Source organism: Saimiri boliviensis, chromosome 5, assembly GCF_048565385.1.
Source record: "Saimiri boliviensis isolate mSaiBol1 chromosome 5, mSaiBol1.pri, whole genome shotgun sequence".
NCBI classification, from domain to species: domain Eukaryota; kingdom Metazoa; phylum Chordata; class Mammalia; order Primates; family Cebidae; genus Saimiri; species Saimiri boliviensis.
The window spans coordinates 33062115-33081878 of NC_133453.1; the positions used below are offsets into that span (position 1 = coordinate 33062115).

The 19764-nt window shown below is 35.9% G+C and overlaps 1 protein-coding gene across 5 annotated transcripts in view; it reads right to left on the reverse strand.

Annotated features, from left to right (window-relative positions):
- Positions 1 to 19764, reverse strand: part of CREB1 (cAMP responsive element binding protein 1) — a 77508-nt gene that overhangs the window by 29333 nt on the left and 28411 nt on the right. For 2 of the 5 annotated variants that reach the window (XR_012517630.1, XM_003925607.4), the window contains exons 3-7: positions 16011 to 16157; positions 15216 to 15257; positions 8503 to 8603; positions 5302 to 5444; positions 141 to 323 (exon numbers count right to left, since the gene is read on the reverse strand). Coding sequence is in view for 3 of the 5 variants with exons in the window: in XM_003925607.4 (XP_003925656.1) it covers positions 141 to 323; positions 5302 to 5444; positions 8503 to 8603; positions 15216 to 15257; positions 16011 to 16157 (616 nt within the window). In the remaining 2 variants the exon portion in view is untranslated. Of the gene's footprint in view, positions 1 to 140; positions 324 to 5301; positions 5445 to 8502; positions 8604 to 15215; positions 15258 to 16010; positions 16158 to 19764 lie in introns of those variants that run through there. The other 3 variants (XM_010336396.3, XM_039469831.2, XM_074399156.1) reach the window with 2 other exon arrangements.

Consider the following 19764-nt stretch of genomic DNA (forward strand, 5'->3'; position numbering starts at 1 on the left):
GAAAAATACTATCTATATTGAGGAAATGTTAACTACATTTTAACAGTGCTTTGCAAAATGATACTTACTTTTTCTGTGAGTTTATAAAATTTTAGTATTTTGAAGAATTTACCACACCTGTGAATTCTGAATTCCCTTACCTTGAACAACAACTTGGTTGCTGGGCACTAAGATCTGCTGTCCATCAGTGGTCTGTGCATACTGTAGAATGGTAGTACCCGGCTGAGTGGCGGCTGCATTGGTCATGGTTAATGTTTGCAGGCCCTGAACCCCATCGGTACCATTGTTAGCCAGCTGTATTGCTCCTCCCTGGGTAATGGCAACTAAAATCCAATGGATTTTATAGTTACAAGTTTAATAATACCATATAAGACTTTTAAAACACTAAAATCCAATGTAGAATAATTTGTAAAATAATCTAGGAGAAATTACAGCAAATAACATCACCAAGAAAGGTCTGATATATTCAAGTAACCTGCTTCTCAGGAAACCCATATTCAATTTCTATAATAGAAATGCACTCTATGAACTGCATTATAATTTATAATAATAATAGCTGTTAACAATTTTTTAAAAAACAGGTAAATGGGGAAATGTTAAATTCCTTCTGAAGTTACTTGGTTCGGAGGAGGTTCTGACAAGTATTAATACATTGAGCATTAACTACACAATGTATTAATACTTGTCCCATTAGTAAATAATTTCTGGAGAATAGGATTCTTCTTATCTACTTTCATGCACTTAGCACAGTTTACAAGCATGAAACAGGCACCCAATAAATGGTTGTTTTTAACATATAATTAATAAAGCAGTTCGTCAGTGCATCCTATTCCCTAACTGTTGTAAAAATTCATTAACAATATCGAATCCACTAAATGAAACAACTGAAATATCCTATGGAACTTAATTATTAACAGTCTCTTATGAAATTTTAAAATCAGCTCAAGATCATCATTTAGAAAAAAATGTTTTACTGCCATTTCTAATTTAATACATATCCAATCATTCTCATATAGAATCTTTTGTTGTTTATATCCTAATTAACCACACATGCCATTCATTTGTTAAACAATAAATCAGTCAACGTTTGCTCATACTAGTAGATATTTCACTTTATGAAAAACTAAATCACAAAAAAAAAAGAGAAAAAAAAAAAACTAAATCACCTTTATGCTACAGTACGTAGAAAAATTTAATTTAAAAATTAGATTATTTATTTGGAAGAAGCATTCTTTAGATAGGTGGCAATATCCTCCCTAGACAATTCTCCCTCTGTAGGGGTCAAGCTTTTCAGAAAGAGAAGGACCAGAAATCATAGTATTACACATAAAACTGCATAACTGATTTTACCTGAGTAAGAAAAAAGTAAACAATGTAGGAAAGTCAACATGTCTGACTTAAGCACATTACTGTCCACTAGAAGGAAATTAGTTTGGGATCAGTTGTCCACCAGCTATGGGAAATGGTAACCGTCTGAGTCATCTGTACATGGAAAATTGATTATATACTGCCCAATTAAGAAATAAGAAGGGTTAATAGCTACAGTGTGATTAGTTTAGCAAAATGATACTTGTGAAAATTAAGACATTGGCATATAAACTGATCTAGTTTAGCTAATCCCAGAAGTTTTACTTATCTTAGGCAAGGGGAAAAAAAAAGAATAAGAATTATTCTAAGATTAATTTTGCATGATTACTTGTAAGAATCAGAAGGTTAACAGAATCAAACTACAATTTCTCATTTAGAGTTAATGAGCGAATTCTACCGTATTTAACATACCACTTTCTTCTTGACTATAGAGCAGTGACCTCAAGGTGGGAAGGAAGCAGAAATAGTAAACTCATGTATGACAAGACTAGGTTGTAGTGTGAGTTCTATCACTAACAGTTTTTTGTTTTAATTTTTTTCTTTTGAGACAGGGTCTTGTCCCATCTTCCAGGCTGGAGTGCAGTGGCAAGACCATAGCTCACTGTAGCCTCCAACTGCTGGGCTCATGTGATTCTCCTGCCTCAGTCACCCAAGTTGCTAGCACAGACCATCAGCCCCCACTAATTTTCTAAAAAATTTTTTTTTGTAGAGATAGGGTTTTGCTATGTTGCCTGGGCTGATCTTGAACTCCTGGCCTTAAGCAGCCCTCCCACCTTGGCATCCCCAAGTGTTGGGATCACAGGTCTGAGCCACTGTGCCCAGCCATCACTAAACTGTTATTTGATTCTGTTATCTCTTCTATAAAAATAAAAGCATCTGGGTTCTAGCCACTAAGTACAATTAATGCAAATATCAAATGAGGTCATGTATATAAAAATACTTTGGAAACTGAAGTCTGATCCTACTGAACATTGTTCTTCTCTATAGTATTTATGTATACACTTCATATTTCAAAAGGATTTGAGATACCTTTCCATAAAACACAACTCATTAAAACAGTAAAAAGAAGTTAACTAATGGATGTATCCTTAGTTATATAAAACAATTCTAGAAGAAAATCTAGACTAAGAAAAGAATACAATTAAAAGTTAGCTAAGAATCTGAGTAGCTGGAATAAAGAGGGAAACATCATGAGTCATAGTTTTATTTAGTGAAACAACAAAATTCAAGTTCAAAATAGCAGACGTATGTTTTCTACCTAAGAGCAGGATCACTAACAAGACTATACTATCTGGGACACTGAACAGATAAATCTAGAAACAGCATGAGTTTAGAAAAATGACCAATTTAAGGAAGGAGTGGAAATTCATGCATCCACCTGGAAGGAGACTTGGAGGAGGATATGCTCTAATTGATGATTCCACTCTTAAGATATTTAAATGGCATTGTATGAAACAGTAGAAATGTCCTAAATGTTCATCAGCCAGAGAATGTTTAAATAAATGCTACATTTACACAGTGAAACACAATGCAACTATTAAAGAAACAATATACATAACTGTGTGTTTATATATCTATGGTGGATTCTGACAAACATGTTGACTTTATAAGTTAAGAAATATATAAATGTTGCTGTATATGTATTTATTACATTGCTCTTAATGAAAACAAGAACATGTTAAATCAGTTCCATCAGAGCCATGTGTGTATACACAGGACACAGAATAAAAACAATGAACAAAGCTTTAAAAATTTCAATGTGTTAATCTCTCTCTTTTTTTTTTTTTGAGATGGAGTCTTGTTCTGTCACTCAGGCTGGAGTGCAGTGGCACAATTTCAGCTCACTGCAACCTTCCCTTACCAGGATTCAAGCAAATCTCCTGTAGTAGCTGGGATTACTGGTGCCCAACACTATCTCCTGAGTAGCTGGGATTACAGGTGCCCAACACTATTTTTAGTAGAGACAGGGTTTCACCACGTTGGCCAGGCTGGTCTTGAACTCTTGACCTCGTGATCCATGGCCTGGGCCTCCCAAAGTGCTAGGATTACAGGTGAGAGCCACCATGCCTGGCTTAATCTCTTAAAACTACCAATTTCAGCTACTGGAGGAGAGGAGTGTATCAAATTAAACATCTGTGGGGCCAGTGATACTTCTCTACCCTTCACTTCTCCTTTTCAGATTCTGATAGGCCTCTTAAGACCATGTTTCCTAATTCAAGTGAGAGTCTCCGTAATAGTGAATCTGCTACTGACAGGAGTATGTTGTATTCCTCAGGTATGCTGAAGTAGGGGAAAAATAAAGATTATGTATCAATGTCTTACAATACACATCTTGAATAACTAAAAGTATCTGGTATGAGGCTTCAACTAAAAATACACATACGCATAGAGTTGTAGGTATAGAGTTGTACTTTATATCTGCCACAAAGATCTTAAGAAAAAAGATGACTAAGCTAACTGAGCATAGTCAATATAAAAAGCTTAGTTAAAAATGCCTTCCTTCTACTTAGTCTCAAAAGTTTTAGTGTTGGCAAAGTTAAAAAGTTTGCGACTTGAGAACTTGTCTTTAATACAGTTGGGAATGCAAATTAGTTATGCAAACCAAGGTTGAACTGGAACTGAAAAATAACATGGGGGTCAAACTTTTATGCATATTTCTTAATTGTTAAATTATCTTTATAAATAGAAATGGGGTCTTGAACTCCTGGAGGGCTAAGTGATCCTTCCACTTTGGCTTCCCAAAGTGGTGGGAATATAAGCGTGAGCCACTGTGCTGGGCTTCAGACTTTTATGCGTATTTCTGATACAGATTTCCTCAGGGCATTAGGAAACTAACTCAATAAAGAAGTTTCAATGTGTACATTTAATTTGTAACTAAGGTGGGTGGGGGAAAGGATCTAAATGGGCAGCATTGGGTTTAATGAACAAATCCAAGTGAAAATATCACTGAGTGAATAAAGCACTTTCAGAGGCTCCTCCCCAAAAAAAGGAAAAAGAAAAAAAAAGTACCACTCACATAAATGCTTTTTGATCGAACAAAATAAAATTCAAGGCTGGGTGTAGTGGCTCATTTTGTTATCCCAGCACTTTGGGAGGCCGAGGTATGCGGACCACCAGGTTAACAGATAGAAACCATCCTGGCCAACATGGTGAAACTCTGTCTCTACTAAAAATACAAAAATTAGCTGGGCAGAGTGGTGCATGCCTGTAGTCCCAGCTACTCAGGAGACTGAGGCAGGAGAATTGCTTGAATCTAGGAAGTGGAGGATGCAGTGAGCTGATATTGCACCACTGCACTCCAGAAAAAAAAAAATTCAAAAGTGCCTTGTAACAGATTTTGGTTAAAGATAAGAAGACAGACCTAAGTTTCAGACCTCATAGAAATGAAAACATTTTAATAATTTTGTAAGAGAAATATTTGCTTTTTGTGGGCCAAAAAGTAAAGTATCTTACTATCTTTCATATGAAAAGGAATAACTGAATGTGCTGACTAAAACCAGGCCACCCTCATCGCCACCTGAAACATTAAATACTAAGGTATTAAAATGCTACTTTCACAAGGCAAGACAAACTATGAAAATGAATACTGTGATATATTCAAGGAATTTTTTTTTTTTTTTTGAATCTAAAAAACTCATGTTCTCTCAACACAGGAGGACTAAAACCTAGGGTCTCAGTGGTTCAAAAACTTCAGGCTTTTCATGCATCTGTAAAAAAACAAAAGGACATCTAAAAGGCTTATATACTTGACTAATCCTAAGATTCTCTGAAGAAAAGAAAATACTACCATTAAAGATCTCTGCATATTGAAGAGTAAAGGAAATATAATGGCAGCAAAATTGAGAAAAGACTTGGCACTTATATGGTTCCTTGGAAGAGAATGCAACCGTTAGCTCTTCTCACTTTTTGAAACAGATATTATCTATTACTCACTGTACTGTCCACTGCTAGTCTGGTAAATTGGAGTTGGCACCGTTACAGTGGTGATGGCAGGTGCTGAAGTCTCCTCTTCAGACTTCTCTTCTTCAATCCTTGGCACTCCTGGTGCATCAGAAGATAAGTCATTCAAAATTTTCCTAGAAAATTGGAAAACTAGAATAATTAAAAATATAAGTAAAATTTATTGGCTAAATACAAATAATAAAGATGAGAAAACTGACAGAAAGCTGCTAGTGATTAGGACAGAAGTTTATTTTTTTTGAGATGGAGTCTCGCTCTGTCACCCAGGCTCGAGTACAGTGGGGTGATCTTGGCTTACTGTAACCTCTGCCACCTCTGTTCAAGCAATTCTCCTGCATCAGCCTCCCGAGTAGCTGGGATTATAGGCACCTGCCACCATGCCCAGCTAAGTTTTTTTTGTATTTTTAGTAGAGATGGGATTTCACTATGTTGTCCAGGCTGGTCTCGAACTCCTGACCTCAAGTGATCTGCCTACCTCAGCCTCCCAGAGTGCTGGAATTATAGGCGTGAGCCACTGTGCCTGGCCGGCAGAAGTTTAAAATATATAAATTACAAGAATAAACTCTTAATGGGTCAGAGATTGATCTAGATGTCAAAATGAACCCAAATAAGTACTAAAAAAAGAAAAAAGGTTGAATTATCTTTAACCTGAATCAGGCGTCCCCCAACTTTTTACACAGGGGGCCAGTTCACTGTCTCTCAGACCTTTGGAGGGCTGCCACATACTGTGCTCCTCTCACTGATCACCAATGAAAGAGGTGCCCCTTGTTGAAGTGCCGCGGGGGACCCCTCAGGGGGCCGTTTGGGGATGCCTGACTTGAATGTAAGGAAGGGTGCAATTAAGGGGAGTAAAAAGACTGACTACATGAAAAACATCTTTTACATCTCAAAGAACACACACACACACAAAGTTGGAAAGTAAAAAAGTCAAAAATCAACAAAGGGGAAAAAACATCAAAACCTGATTTTTAAATTCTCAGTTCTCAGATTGGGAAACATAAAAAAGTGTAACAATATCTGCTAGCAAAGCTACAAAAAAACACACACTCTCTCATACATTGCTGCTGGGAGTATAAAATTGGCACAACCCTGATGTAAGGAATTTGGTGACATTTAAGGAAACCTAAGTGTTCATGCCTCAATCCCACTTCCAGGAATTCACCCCACTTCCAATAATATGAAAATAAACCTGCTTAAGATTATTCCCATTAGCACTGTTTGTAACTGCAAAATATTGGAAACATATATCCAAGGTCTCAAAAAAAAAGGAAAAAATATACTGGAAACAATCTATATGCCCATATGTAGGCAAGTGGTTCAATAAACTACGGTACATCCAAATAATGGATATAGCACATCTTGTGTGTCAGGAAAAAAGGGGAATAAGAAAATATACATGTATCTGCTCATTTGTTCAAGAAAAAAATCAGAATGGATAAACCAGAGCTTAATGATTTAGCTATTTACTGGGGATGGGTGGGAAAGAAATGAAAATGACAAAAAAAAAAAAAAAAATAGGGAGGCACTACTGTGTGCAATTCTGACTTTTGGTACAGTGTTAAATGTTTCTCTTACTAGGAAAAAAAGATAAAGATCAACAAGGATGGGGGGAGAAACTCTAAAACTCTAAAATGGAACACAAAAACAAAAGAACCATACCATATTTCCAATGACTAACATAATCACACTGAAAGAGGGGGGAAAAACCCCTAAAAACCCTATCCCAAGTAATTTTTGGTATCTTAAATTTGTAATAAACTAGTTATAAACTCTGCTCCTTTATGCTGTTATCAAAAATGACATCTTCATATATGTGCTTATTCACAGAATAAGCTTATTCACAGAAATTTATAGTTACTGTTTTATCCCTTTGTCTTTTAAATCACATAGAAAAAAAAAAGAGGAATTACAAACCAAAAGTATAATAATCCTGGCTTTCATATTTACCTATGTAATTACTCGTATATTTGGTTGGATTTGCTTCAGGATCAAATGTGTTATATACTAACATGAGATATACTTCAAAGTTAAAATCTAACACTAGCTATATTTAAAATAAATTATAAATATAAATACATATAACATATACTGGTAATACAAGATTTCATAAGACCTCAAAATCAATTTATACTGTTAGTCACTTAGGATTCTTAATTGTGAGGATAGAGAAAAGGGTTAGTTTAGTAGCCAAGTGGGCGGGAAAAGACCACCCCTTTGAAAAATAGGAATATATAAAAATAAAAATAATTTATACTAACAAGAAGAACGATAATTATGAGTCTGAAGTTTATTAAAGCTGAAGTCTTGCCCTTCCTGAAGATATTTAATGTGGAGCTAATTTTTTTTTTTTTTTTTTGAGACGGAGTTTCACTCTTGTTACCCAGGCTGGAGTGCAATGGCGCGATCTCGGCTCACCGCAACCTCCGCCTCCTGGGTTCAGGCAATTCTCCTGCCTCAGCCTCCTGAGTAGCTGGGATTATAGGCACGCGCCACTATGCCCAGCTAATTTTTTGTATTTTTAGTAGAGACGGGGTTTCACCATGTTGACCAGGTTGGTCTCGATCTCTCGACCTTGTGATCCACCCGCCTCGGCCTCCCAAAGTGCTGGGATTACAGGCTTGAGCCACCGCGCCCGGCTGAGCTAATTTTTACACATTAAAAAATGGTTTTGGTTTACCTTGGAGGCAAGGCATGGACTAGGCAACATCTATACATGAACGTAAAAATTAAAGTAAACGACCCCTAAAATTAGGGGCTGTTGGTAAAGCATCACCCCAAGACAACTATTAAATTAATAAATAGCTATCTGTTAAGTACCATGGCATAAAAAATGGTTTGAAATGTGTTACTAAGTAGATAAATAACAGAGCCTCAGAATTGGCTTATAACTTTTAAATGCTATAACCTTATCAAATGTATTCCAAACTTTTTAAACAGAAAGGCAGCCAGCACAGTCTACAGAACCAGAAACAGAAAGAGAATATCAGGACTAGTGAGAGTAACAAGTGCTCTTATTATGTAGGATAAGCTTCACTTTATTTGAGACAAGTAACTCAAGATGAAGAGAAGTAATCTATAAGGAACTGACTTCAGCAACTAATGGTCTTCTGATATCTCTTTCTCTGCAACTACCTAAGATTTCCTCCACATCTTTGATTCTATTAAATTCCATACCTGTAGGAAGGCCTCCTTGAAAGAATTTCCCTTCGCTTTTGGGAATCAGTTACACTATCCACTGATTCCTGTGAATCTTCACTTTCTGCAATAGTTGAAATCTGAAAATAAAGAAAAACTTTATCTTGATAATCAAATTTAGTTCCTATAAAATTTTCATTTAGAAGTCAAATACAGAAAGTCATATATAAACCGTATATATGCTTTAGTAGAAAAAAAAAATCAGTTCTTATGGGAGATAACCACATCAATCACTCTCCCCTTCCCTTTACTTACCCTATAAGCTAAGATGAGGTTAGATAACCTAAAATAGCTGCAGTTTAATTTTTTGTTCAGGACTCCATGTAATAAATCCTGAATGCATCAGTATTACTCATCAGTTTTTCTTATATCTATTGGAAAAAGCTACCAACTAAAACTAAAATAAGGTTTCTGATATAAAGCATAAAATGGATGGCTAAATATCTGGCCCTAAGTCTGTATAGTGACTATACATATATTCTTTAGTCCTATAAACACTTATGAATATATTTACAGTTGTACAGTAAGACCGGCGATCCATTATCACATCCCTGACAGTTGTTCCTAAGAAGTTAGGAAAAACTCCTAACATGTTTCAAAGTTAGCATTCTATAATCACTTTTAAGTAAAAATTCAAGGTAAAGAACTATGCATTTCTGTTAAGAATCCCTGGACTGAAAAATAATGAAGATAAGTGAATAAAGATTTTACACGGGATATTAATGATAGAAACTGGATTTTACAGATGACCATGTACCAGGTGTTATGCTAATAAACTTACATATACTACATTACTTAATACTAACAGTAATGTAGGTGCCAGATGGGTACTATACTATTATATCCATTCTACAGATGGAAGAACTAAGGCACAAAGAAGTAACTCACCCAAGTCACAAAGCTAGGAAGTAGTGGAGCCACTGTCAATATTTAGTACCTCCATTTTAGACATCCTTACCAGCATATAAATCCTCGTGGCTCCAGTCTCAAACCAGACCACTCTAGTCTCAAACCAGCCTTGTTAGAAGCAGCAACCAGTGGCATTTTCATACCTTTTTAGACTAGAAGAGTTCACTTACTTAAGTATGCTTGATTGTCAAATTTACACTGTCAAAATTTCTCTAATCAGCAGAAACCTTTACTGAACTAGGTGCACATTACACTGTCAGAGTAAGAATTATACTTAACCAAGACAATAGGGTCTATGTAGGTTAGCTCCACGTCAAAATATATGGCAATGGCAGTAAGAAAACATATTCAGAGATACTTGAGAAATTCTAAGCATACTCTATGTGTGGTCTGAGCCTAATGGTTCTGCAAAGTGGGCATTCATTTTGACAGGGCTTTGTGATATGCATGCTCATTTAAAAATGAAACCAGGTAAATCTAGTAACTTTTAGTAAAATATAATGAAGTAATTTGCCCCATTCAAACACTTTAAAGTCTAAGTACAATCTGAAAGACCTAAAAATTAACAGGCAACATATAATAAATTCACAAATGACAGAAAAAAGATGGGTAATGCTGAATTTAGTCTGTGATTTTCAGCAGAGTAATAATGCTATAATTACTGCCAAAGGAGCACACAGAAAAGTTTTACATTAATCAGTAGCTGCTGTAAGTAGCCCACACAAAAGAGTTTCTGCACAAACTTTCTCATATACAGAAAATCAGGAACTATGAAAAGGCCTGAGCAAAGGATCAGAAATTCAAAGAATAACAAGACTGAACTCAAAGCCAACAGTAATGTGACAACTGTTATTTCCCTTCATTAATAATCCCCTCAGAATCCACTTAGTTCCTCTGTGGCTCTTTCTGTGCCCACTGCTTGACTCTTATATGCCTCAACCTTCTCTTAAGAACATATAGTGATTAAGGAACACCCCTGCCTCCAAGTTGGAACTCATTGAAACGATGTTAAAACATGCCATGTCAACTACCCACATGATAGTTTTGAAATGAAACAAATTTTTTTTTTTTTTGAGGCGGAATCACACTGTCACGCAGGCTGAAGTGCAGTGCAGTGGCATAATCTCCGCTCACTGCAACCTCCAACTCCTGGGTTCAAGCGATTCTCCTGCCTCTGCTTCCTAAGTAGCTGAGACTACAGGTACGCATCACCCTGCCCAGCTAATTTTTGTATTTTTAGTAGAGACAGGGTTTCACCGTGTTAGCCAGGATGGTCTTATCTCCTGACCTCTTGATCCACCCACCTCGGCCTCGCAAAGTGCTGAGATTACAGGCATGAGCCACCGTGCTGGGCATTAATGTTGTTTTTTAATCTGTGTCCTTTGATTTTTTTTTTTTTTTTTCCTAACTCTGGATCTATGGCCCTTAATGAAAAAATAAAAGGTTGCCCTTTTCTGATCTGTAAGATTTTGTCAATTCACACAGAAGGAATTAACTTATTACTATTTACTGCTTACAACTTTTTAAATGTAAAGAGAATTCAGAGCATTGAAATGAATGTAACACTTCCTCTTTGGGAATACTATCTGAAGAGAAGCAAGCCATGAAGCCAATTCCTATGGAGTCCCTAATCTATCAATTAATCAATAATAAAAATATTGCCACAGAATATACCATTCCAAGAATGAAGCCTAATGTAAACTATGGATTTGGGTGATTATGATGCGTTAATGTAGGTTCATCAAATTGTAACACAAATGTACCAGTCTCGGGGGTGATGTTAAGAACGGTGGAAGCTATCCACAGAGCTGGGGAGGGAGTATATAGGCCATCTCTGTGCCTTCCTCTCAATTTTGGTGTGAACCTAGAACTGCTGTTAAAAAAAAAAAATCATACTGGACCCACATTACTGAGATCAATAAAAATCACATCAAAAATCTATTTTACAAATAAAAATAAAAATATACATATGAAAAGTTATATCCCAATTAAAAATATCACATATCATCACATTCCAATGATGGACTCCTTCCTTTTGTTCTCATCTACTGTCACTTATTAACTTCTTTCTGAATTCCTTAAACAGGTCTTTAATTTTGGCTACCTGTACATAAACAAATTTTCAAAAGGCTAAACTACCACTTGTAGATATAAAGTTTTAGATCTGTATTTCTCAACTTTGGTTTGTTTAAAACCCATACTACCTGTTTATACTGAAAAGGTGGAGGACTCCCTGTTTTGATTACTGGAAATTTAAAAATAAACCATAATGTAACTAGAACCAATCAAAGCAATGGTAATATTCGATGTTTCCTAAAACTACACATGGACCCCTGGAAACTTAAGTACTCTCCCTCAGTAGGGTTGAGATTTATGGTTTGGATACACTTTTTAATTAAACAAAATTTTTTTAAGAGACAGGATCTCACTCAGTCACCCAGATGGAATGCAGTGGTGGGATCACAGCTCACTGCAGCCTCAAACTCCTGGGCTCAAGTGATCCTCCAGACTTGACCTCCTGAGCAGCTAGGATTGCAGGCATGCACTACCACTTCCAGCTAATTTTTAATTTTTTTTGTAGAGACAGGGTCTTGCTATGTTGCCTAAGCTGGTCTTGAACTCTTGGGTTCAAGATTATAGACCACTGGCCATTACTACTGGTCTTACAGTGTTTTACTTATTGGATCAAGAAGCTTACTGAAAGTCTAGATCAATGATCTTCAAACTCTTGATCTGCATGTATCTTTTATAAATAAGAAAAATTTACGTGGGCAAACATTTTCTTGTTTCTAAATTTTATGTATTCATATTATAAAACAAGAGTTCTTAAAGAGATAGGATAAACATAAATATTTAATATTTCTACATTTCTTAAAGAAAAATCATGTAATTTTTTTAGGACAGTGAGAATTACTTGATTTAATATGCTTCATTAAAAAGTCATTTAACAGTTTTCCTTGAATTTTTTTTTTGAGACAGAGTCTCACTCTGTCACGCAGGCTGGAGTGCAGTGGTGTGATCTTGGTTTACTGGACCCTCCAGCCCCCAGGTTCTAGAGATTCTTGTGCCTCAGCCTCCTGAGTAGCTGGGACTCCAGGTGCCCACCACCACGACTGGTTAAATTTTTGCATTTTTAGTAGAGATAGGGTTTTGACATACTGGCCAGGCTAGTCTCGAACTCCTGAGCTCAAGTGATCCACCTGCCTCGGCCTCCCAAAGTGCCAGGATTACAGGCATGAGGCACGGGAACCTGGCCTCATTTAATACTTTATAACAGTCATTTAGAAATCAGATTCTAAGCTTAGGTTTTCTGAAATGTGATTTAACAATTGCTAGCACTGAAAAAGAAAACTCATGATATGTAAATAACAAAACTAGGTGCATTTTAGGTGTGCTTACTAAATGATCATTTTCATTTTCATCTACCAGTTATGCAAGCGTTCAATGAGATTTGTCTAGTTTATTTTCATCTCCCTGACTCTAAGTCAGTTTATTACATGTTAATAGGAAGGTGTTACAATTTTGTATTTTTAACGAGTAAGTCCAACACCTACTGAAACTCCAGAAGACTTCTGAACAGTTTAGAAAGTTCTATTTATAGGGTTTTTAAAGTATACAGATTTGAGATTTTAAAGGAGACAAACTTACATTGTAAATTGCATCTCCAATCACTTCCCTCCTCACTTACTCTATTCCAGCCATACCCTTCTGTTATTCCTTGATATCCCAAGTATACCCTCACTTCCAAACCTTTGGATCTGCATGCCTTAGCCTCCTTCATTGCCTTATGGTCTCTGCTTTGTTTCCTGACCACATTCCATAAAGTAGAACACCCTTTCCTCCACATCATTCTCCATCCCTTTCCCCTGGCTTTATTCATCTCTCTCACACTTCTTCTCACCTAACACATTTTGTTTCTTCATAGTCTGTCTCTTTTCATTAAAATATGATCTTCTTGATAATAGAGAAGTATTATTTGCTCACTGCTGTCTTTTATAGCAACTAGAACAGTGACTGGCACATAGCATGTGACCAATAAACATTTGTTGCAGGAATGAATGACAACCTAAAGTAACAATCTATTCTCATATCAAGAGAAATGTACCTTGTATATTTTGGAAACTTTATTCTGGAATACTGAGATCTTCCATCTAGAAGTTTGGAGGACCATTCCTCTCCTTGTTTGATCATCTCTTCTGATATAAACTACTTTCTAGTTATCAACACTAATCACTATTAACTGGCTAAGATAACCATTAAAATAGACATTCACAGTTTAGACCCTTTAAATAAAAAAAAATTTGTATCTCTATTTGTAGAATCCAGGATTCAAGAAGTCCAACATTTCTTTTATAAATACACACTTTAAATTAGAAGTGCAGCTCACATTAACAGACCTTAAAGGAAAAATGTGTTCCTTAAAGATGAATACAAACAAATAAAAAAAAATACATAATTCTGTAGTTAATGGCCATAAAATCTCCATGTCCAAATTATGTTGTCCCAGATTAAAATCAAGAACACAATCAACAATATCACATACTATAATTAAGAACAGTAATCTTAGCAAATTTTGTAGCTATAACCTAATTTTTGTGTTCTTTATAGAAAGGTCTTCTACAAGTGAAAAAGAGAAAGGTAGATGTGCCCAAGGTCAAAAAGAGAAAGGCAGATGTGTCCATGGTCATCTGACTTACTAATGTCCAAACTGAGTCTGGAATCTAGGTCTCCTCACTAGCAGATCAACTTTTTAAACTATTATCAAGAGGAGAATACGGGTAGGGAATTAGTAATGGCACAGTATGGAGAATGGTAAGGCAGCACTCAATGGAATAAAAACTAATGCAAAGGACTATTGCTCAGTCATTGTGATTTCATAGAAATATCAAGTTCTTAGATCTTTACATGCACAACACTATCTTTCACTTGTTAACAAATTCCATTCCCAGTGTCTTACGGAAATTCATACAACTTGATGATTTCACACAAAAACATTACTTCTCCTCCCCCACACTCCCACTTAAGTGTCAAAGTGAACCAAAAGCACAAAGACAGAATGAAGTAGAGGTAGGTAATAGCAGTTTGATGACTCAATAGTATAAAATGGCTGACAAAATCTACTGAGGACATTAATAGAATGCTTCCAGGACAAAAAGCACTTCTCCCCTCTACAAATATTAATCAGTTCTAGTTACCATATGTAAAGAAAACATAACAGCTTTCACCCAGAAGAAAACAACCAGGATGGTGAAGAGGAATAAAAGTTATACCATCTAATAAATGGCAAAAGAAAAATAGTTTGTTTAGTCTGGAAATTTTCTTAAAAATAGGAAGGGTGTGGGGGATGGGGAAGAGGAAGCAGTCCAATAGAACAGGAATTAGACTTGCTAATCTAGTTTCCGAGAATAGAACCTGTGTTTACCCGGGATCACTAGGTAAAAGTTTTAGAAAGATATATTTTGGATCACTACAGAGAAGAATATTTTAGCAATCACTCCTAATTATAAACAGGTTACCTCAGGAGATTGAGCTTCCTTTCTCTGAAAGTGTTCAAGTAATGCTAGATTACCATTGGGAAGAGGGGAGAAATGTTATACAGAATTAAGCAACAGACTAAGGGCTGGGCAGGTAACAAGTATGGCCTAGACCCAGAAGATCTCCAAAGTTTTTGTTCAAGTCTTGAAATTCCATGTTTATAGAGGAAAAGGACAAAGACATAAAGAATATTTTCTCACCTTCCTTTCTAATAATAGTTCTCTCCAAATCTAGGACCTAGGACTCACCTGTGTTCCGGAGAAAAGTCTTTTTAAGTCCTTACAGGAAGACTGTGAAGCAAAAAATATGAAATGGGAGGCTGGGGTTATGGCCTACTTGAATGAACGTTCAAGTCTTTTTTTTTTTTCAATAAGCTCAATTGCAAATATCTATACTGCTCTTGTTTCCCTACAGTTAAATAGAGTAGCCACCTTCAAAGGTCTACAGTGCCTTTATTACCTGTAGATCAAACCCAAAGGAGAGATCTCTTCTCTCCAAATAATAAGATAACATGCATAGTATAATTCCTGACCCTTAAGATGTACCCTCTGAATATATTATTATTTCAAAGTATATACTGTAACTGAAAATCCTAAGCATAGCTGATTTTACAAATGCTTTATGTAATTTCCAAGTTGAAATAATATCTTAGGTAAAGTTATGAAATTTTGATCAAGGGTTTATTTTTCTCCAGTTGTAGATTTAGAAAATTAGTTGTTATTTTTACATCTCAATTTTCCTTAATTGAGGTACTTTAGTCCTACAGTTTCTCCCAAACACTTCCATGTTATCTCATGTACTTCATTATTTTTCCCAATCAATTCTTTTTCTTCTGCAGCTTAAGAAATCATTTTCTTATGTTTGCTCTTTTGTACATATGTTCCTATACATAAGGTGACTATACAGATGTAGCATATTCCTTTACTGTGAATAAAATAAACTCTGAACTAGATGTGTCCTTATTTTCATAACTAGTGAAAGGAGAGAGATATGGCTATAAACAATAGTTATTAAAATAGATCCAGAACTTTTTATACACATACCTGAACTGTCTGGACTTGTGGAGACTGAATAACTGATGGCTGGGCCGTCTGAATAACTCCATGGACTTGAACTGTCTGCCCATTAGGCAGCTGTACTAGAGTTACGGTAGGAGCAGATGATGTTGCATGAGCTGCTGGCATAGATACCTATGGTGTTGAACATAGAAAAGAATTATCATCACAGATACTCTTTGGCAGTACTTGTGCTCAATATGAAATAACTGATTAGAAGGAAAAATGTGACCTTCTGGTAGATATGTATTTCACCAATACGAAAGTAATGACTAAATTTAATATTCTTTAAGGAAAGCACTATTAAAAAGGCCAAAAACTATACCCCTACAGTTTTCAGCTCTTCCCAAGTGACAAAATACAAAAACTATTTTAATGTTATATCAAATATGTAACACAGACTCTCTGAACACGAGTTATCACTTTATTTGTATGGTGCTTTACATTTTCCCACCTGCTTTCATTTCTAATTTCTGATTTTGCTCTTTGAAGAAACTGAAGACTGGGTGATAAGGATCTCCATTTTAAAAACAGAAATAACTGCTCAAAGAGATTAAGTGTTCACCCAAGGTTAACAAATATACTATCCTTGAAGAAACATAAAATTCTTCAGAACATCATGTTAAATAAGCCATGTTCTAAAATCTAACTGCTCTCAAGCATGAGCAAACATGACCTACTAACTCTAAAACTAAAGCAGTTTTAATGAGTCAGTATCCAGGTTAAAAGGGTCCTTAAATCATACATGTCTATCACATTGTAGTTACTGCTTCTATGCTTGAACACATTCAGGGATAGGAATTTCATTTACTCATTCAGGAAACAGTTATTGGGAACCTATGTTCCAGGAATAATGTTAGAACTGAAACTACAAAAGTGAGAAAGACAATGGCCTCTTGACTTCAAATAAATTATTGGGGGTATGTATGTGAAGGAATGGGGAAGAGACACAAATAAACACAATTCAGTGCAGTAAAAGAAAAACAGACACACTGAGAATTACTCTACCCAACCTAAGAGAAGGGGAGGCTACCAGGAAAGAATGTGAATTTAAAACAAAAGAAAAAAAGTTAAAACTTGCTATTACTTACAGGAAAGAGGCATAGAATTTTAAGTAGAGAGTGGAGCAGTGGCAAAAACAAAGAGAAATAGCACACGTGGTAGAGAGGGATACCAGCAGCTCAGCACCACTAGAGCACATAAGTGTGTTACTGTATGATGTATGAAGTTGGGAGAATGAAAATAACAGAGGCAGGTGGTGCTAGATGTTAGTCATAAAAAGCCTGTATTATGTCACATCAAAGAAACTGCATTTTATCTGGAAGGTATTGGAGAAGCCACTGAAAGAATTTTGAACTATCGAATACCATCGTGATGTTTCCATTTAGATAGATCACTAGTGGCAGTGTGAAAGACATATATTTCAGGGGGAAAAACTGGTGGTGGGGAGACCAAGAAAGAAAGCCTATGCAGTAGTTAAGACGATGAAGGCCAAAAGTAGGGCAGTTAGTAGAAGAAATGAGAATGAGGAAAGTGATTTTATGAAAATTTGGAAGCAGTCCAGAAAAGGCTTTATGAATGGTTAAAATGTGAGAGAGGAATTGCAGATGACCCACATTTCATGTCTGAGAGAGAAGTGGTAGACTATGTCCTTAATTGAAAAAGAGAATGCAAGAAGTAAGGACAAGCTTTTGGGTGACTGGGGCTGTAATGGAAGATGATGAAACTAATCTGACATCTGAATTTATAGAGATATTTATTTTATTTTATTTTATTTTTGAGATATTTATTTTCGCAGGGAGTGAAATATTTGACTGTGAATCCTAGGGGAAAGATCTCTATAAAGACAGAGTCTTTGGCATATAGGTTACAACTAGGAGCTTTCAACTTTGGATAGTAAGAAAGTCCTTCCTTATTAATCACTTTCTCTCTGGCCACTAAGAGTCTGGCTTAGTTTTATTTGATTCTCAAAATGTAGTCCAGGGAATAGCTTCATTAGAGTCACACAGGATACTCTATAAAGTCAAATCTAACAGGAACCCAATGATACTTTCCCCTACACTGAAGTTTGAGAACCATAATCTTATTCAAAGTATCTCATCTCAATTCCATATAAATGCTCTTCTAATATTTGAAGCAATTACTATGTTCTCTATTCTGAGTCTTCTCTATGGAAAACATACCACGCTAACTCAATGAATAATCCCTTTTCTATACTAATAATTGTATATAATGGCTCCTCTCATTATAAATTTATAAAATACAGATATAGAAAAATAAAACAAAATACTTTATATCACCAGCACCCACAGCTAATCACTTTTAATATTTCTGCTGTAGATCTTCTAGATATTTTTTAAGGCACATATGTACATTCAATTTTTATAACATGCTGTCTTTACTCAGCCAGCCCTTCTTTCTCACGAAACCATTGAAAAACATGCTTTACCACATCAAGAACCCGAACTATGGGAAAAAGGAAGTAGGGTGAAAGGAATTCCCAAGTTAAGGCAATACAACTGACTCTGGGGACAACCATACCAGACAAAATAGTGTGACTCCCCAGATAGATATAGTAAGGACTATTATCATAAAGACACCTGCTGGCATTGTATCATCATCATCTTTTTTTTTTTTTTTTTTTTTTTGAGATGGAGTCTTGCTTTGTCACCCAGGCTGGAATGCAGTGGCACAATATTTGCTCACTGCAACCTCTGCCTCTCAGGCTCAAGTGATTCTCCCACCTCGGCCTCCCAAGGTAGCTGTATTTACAGGTGTATGCTACCACGTCTGGTTAATTTTTGCATTTTTAGTAGAGATGGGGTTTCACTATGTTGGCCAGGCTGGTCTTGAACTCCTGACCTAAAGTGATTCACCTGTATCAGCCTCCCAAAGTGTTGGAATTACAGACGTGAACCATGGTGCCTGGCCTAGCATTGTATCTTCTTCTTACTAGAGGGCAAAATGCACAGAGGAGTCCAGATTCTTATCTGTGCTCTCTTACCTTGACTCTGTATTGATGGAAGTTCTGGCTCTCTCCCCTTCATTCCTGCAGCCTGCCTCATATGAGTACATTAAATGTATTTGGCTTTGTCTTATTCCTGAAGGCTGAAGGTAAACCCTAGTGTCCTTAGGAGAAAACACAGAGTAGCCCACTCTTTCTGACTATATTCTTGCTGGAAATCCAGTATCTGGCTCACACTTTATCTCAGCCAGACACTCTAAGTGTGGTGAGCCCTCTATTTCCCATGATTCATTCTTGCTAGGTGACTTCTCTAGGAACTTTTAAACTCTTAGAGAAACTGAAGCTACATGTATCAGAGCTTCTGCAAGGATTATATTCTTCTGGGAACATTAATCTGAAAGACGCGGTATCACACTATTACCCACCAGGTTTGTATATGCAATTTGTTTTTTTAATTAATCACCTTTCTCATTCATATCTATGTAAACAGCTGTTAATAAAATATTTGATGAAAATACACGCGAACAACATCTTAAGAATGAGAGAAAATATTCTTAAAGATAGGATGTTAAGAACAAAGATTAAATGAAAGAATCAGGAATTATATTTAAAATATACAAAAACCCAAAAACTACTCTCATCCTTAAAATTTCCTTACATGTCAACTTATTTGCTTATCCTACTTTTTAGTTTAGGTATATAAACAGGCTTTCATATTATCTACATCTACATTGTTGAAAAATAAATCTGTGTCATTAAAAAAAAAAAAGCAGTTGT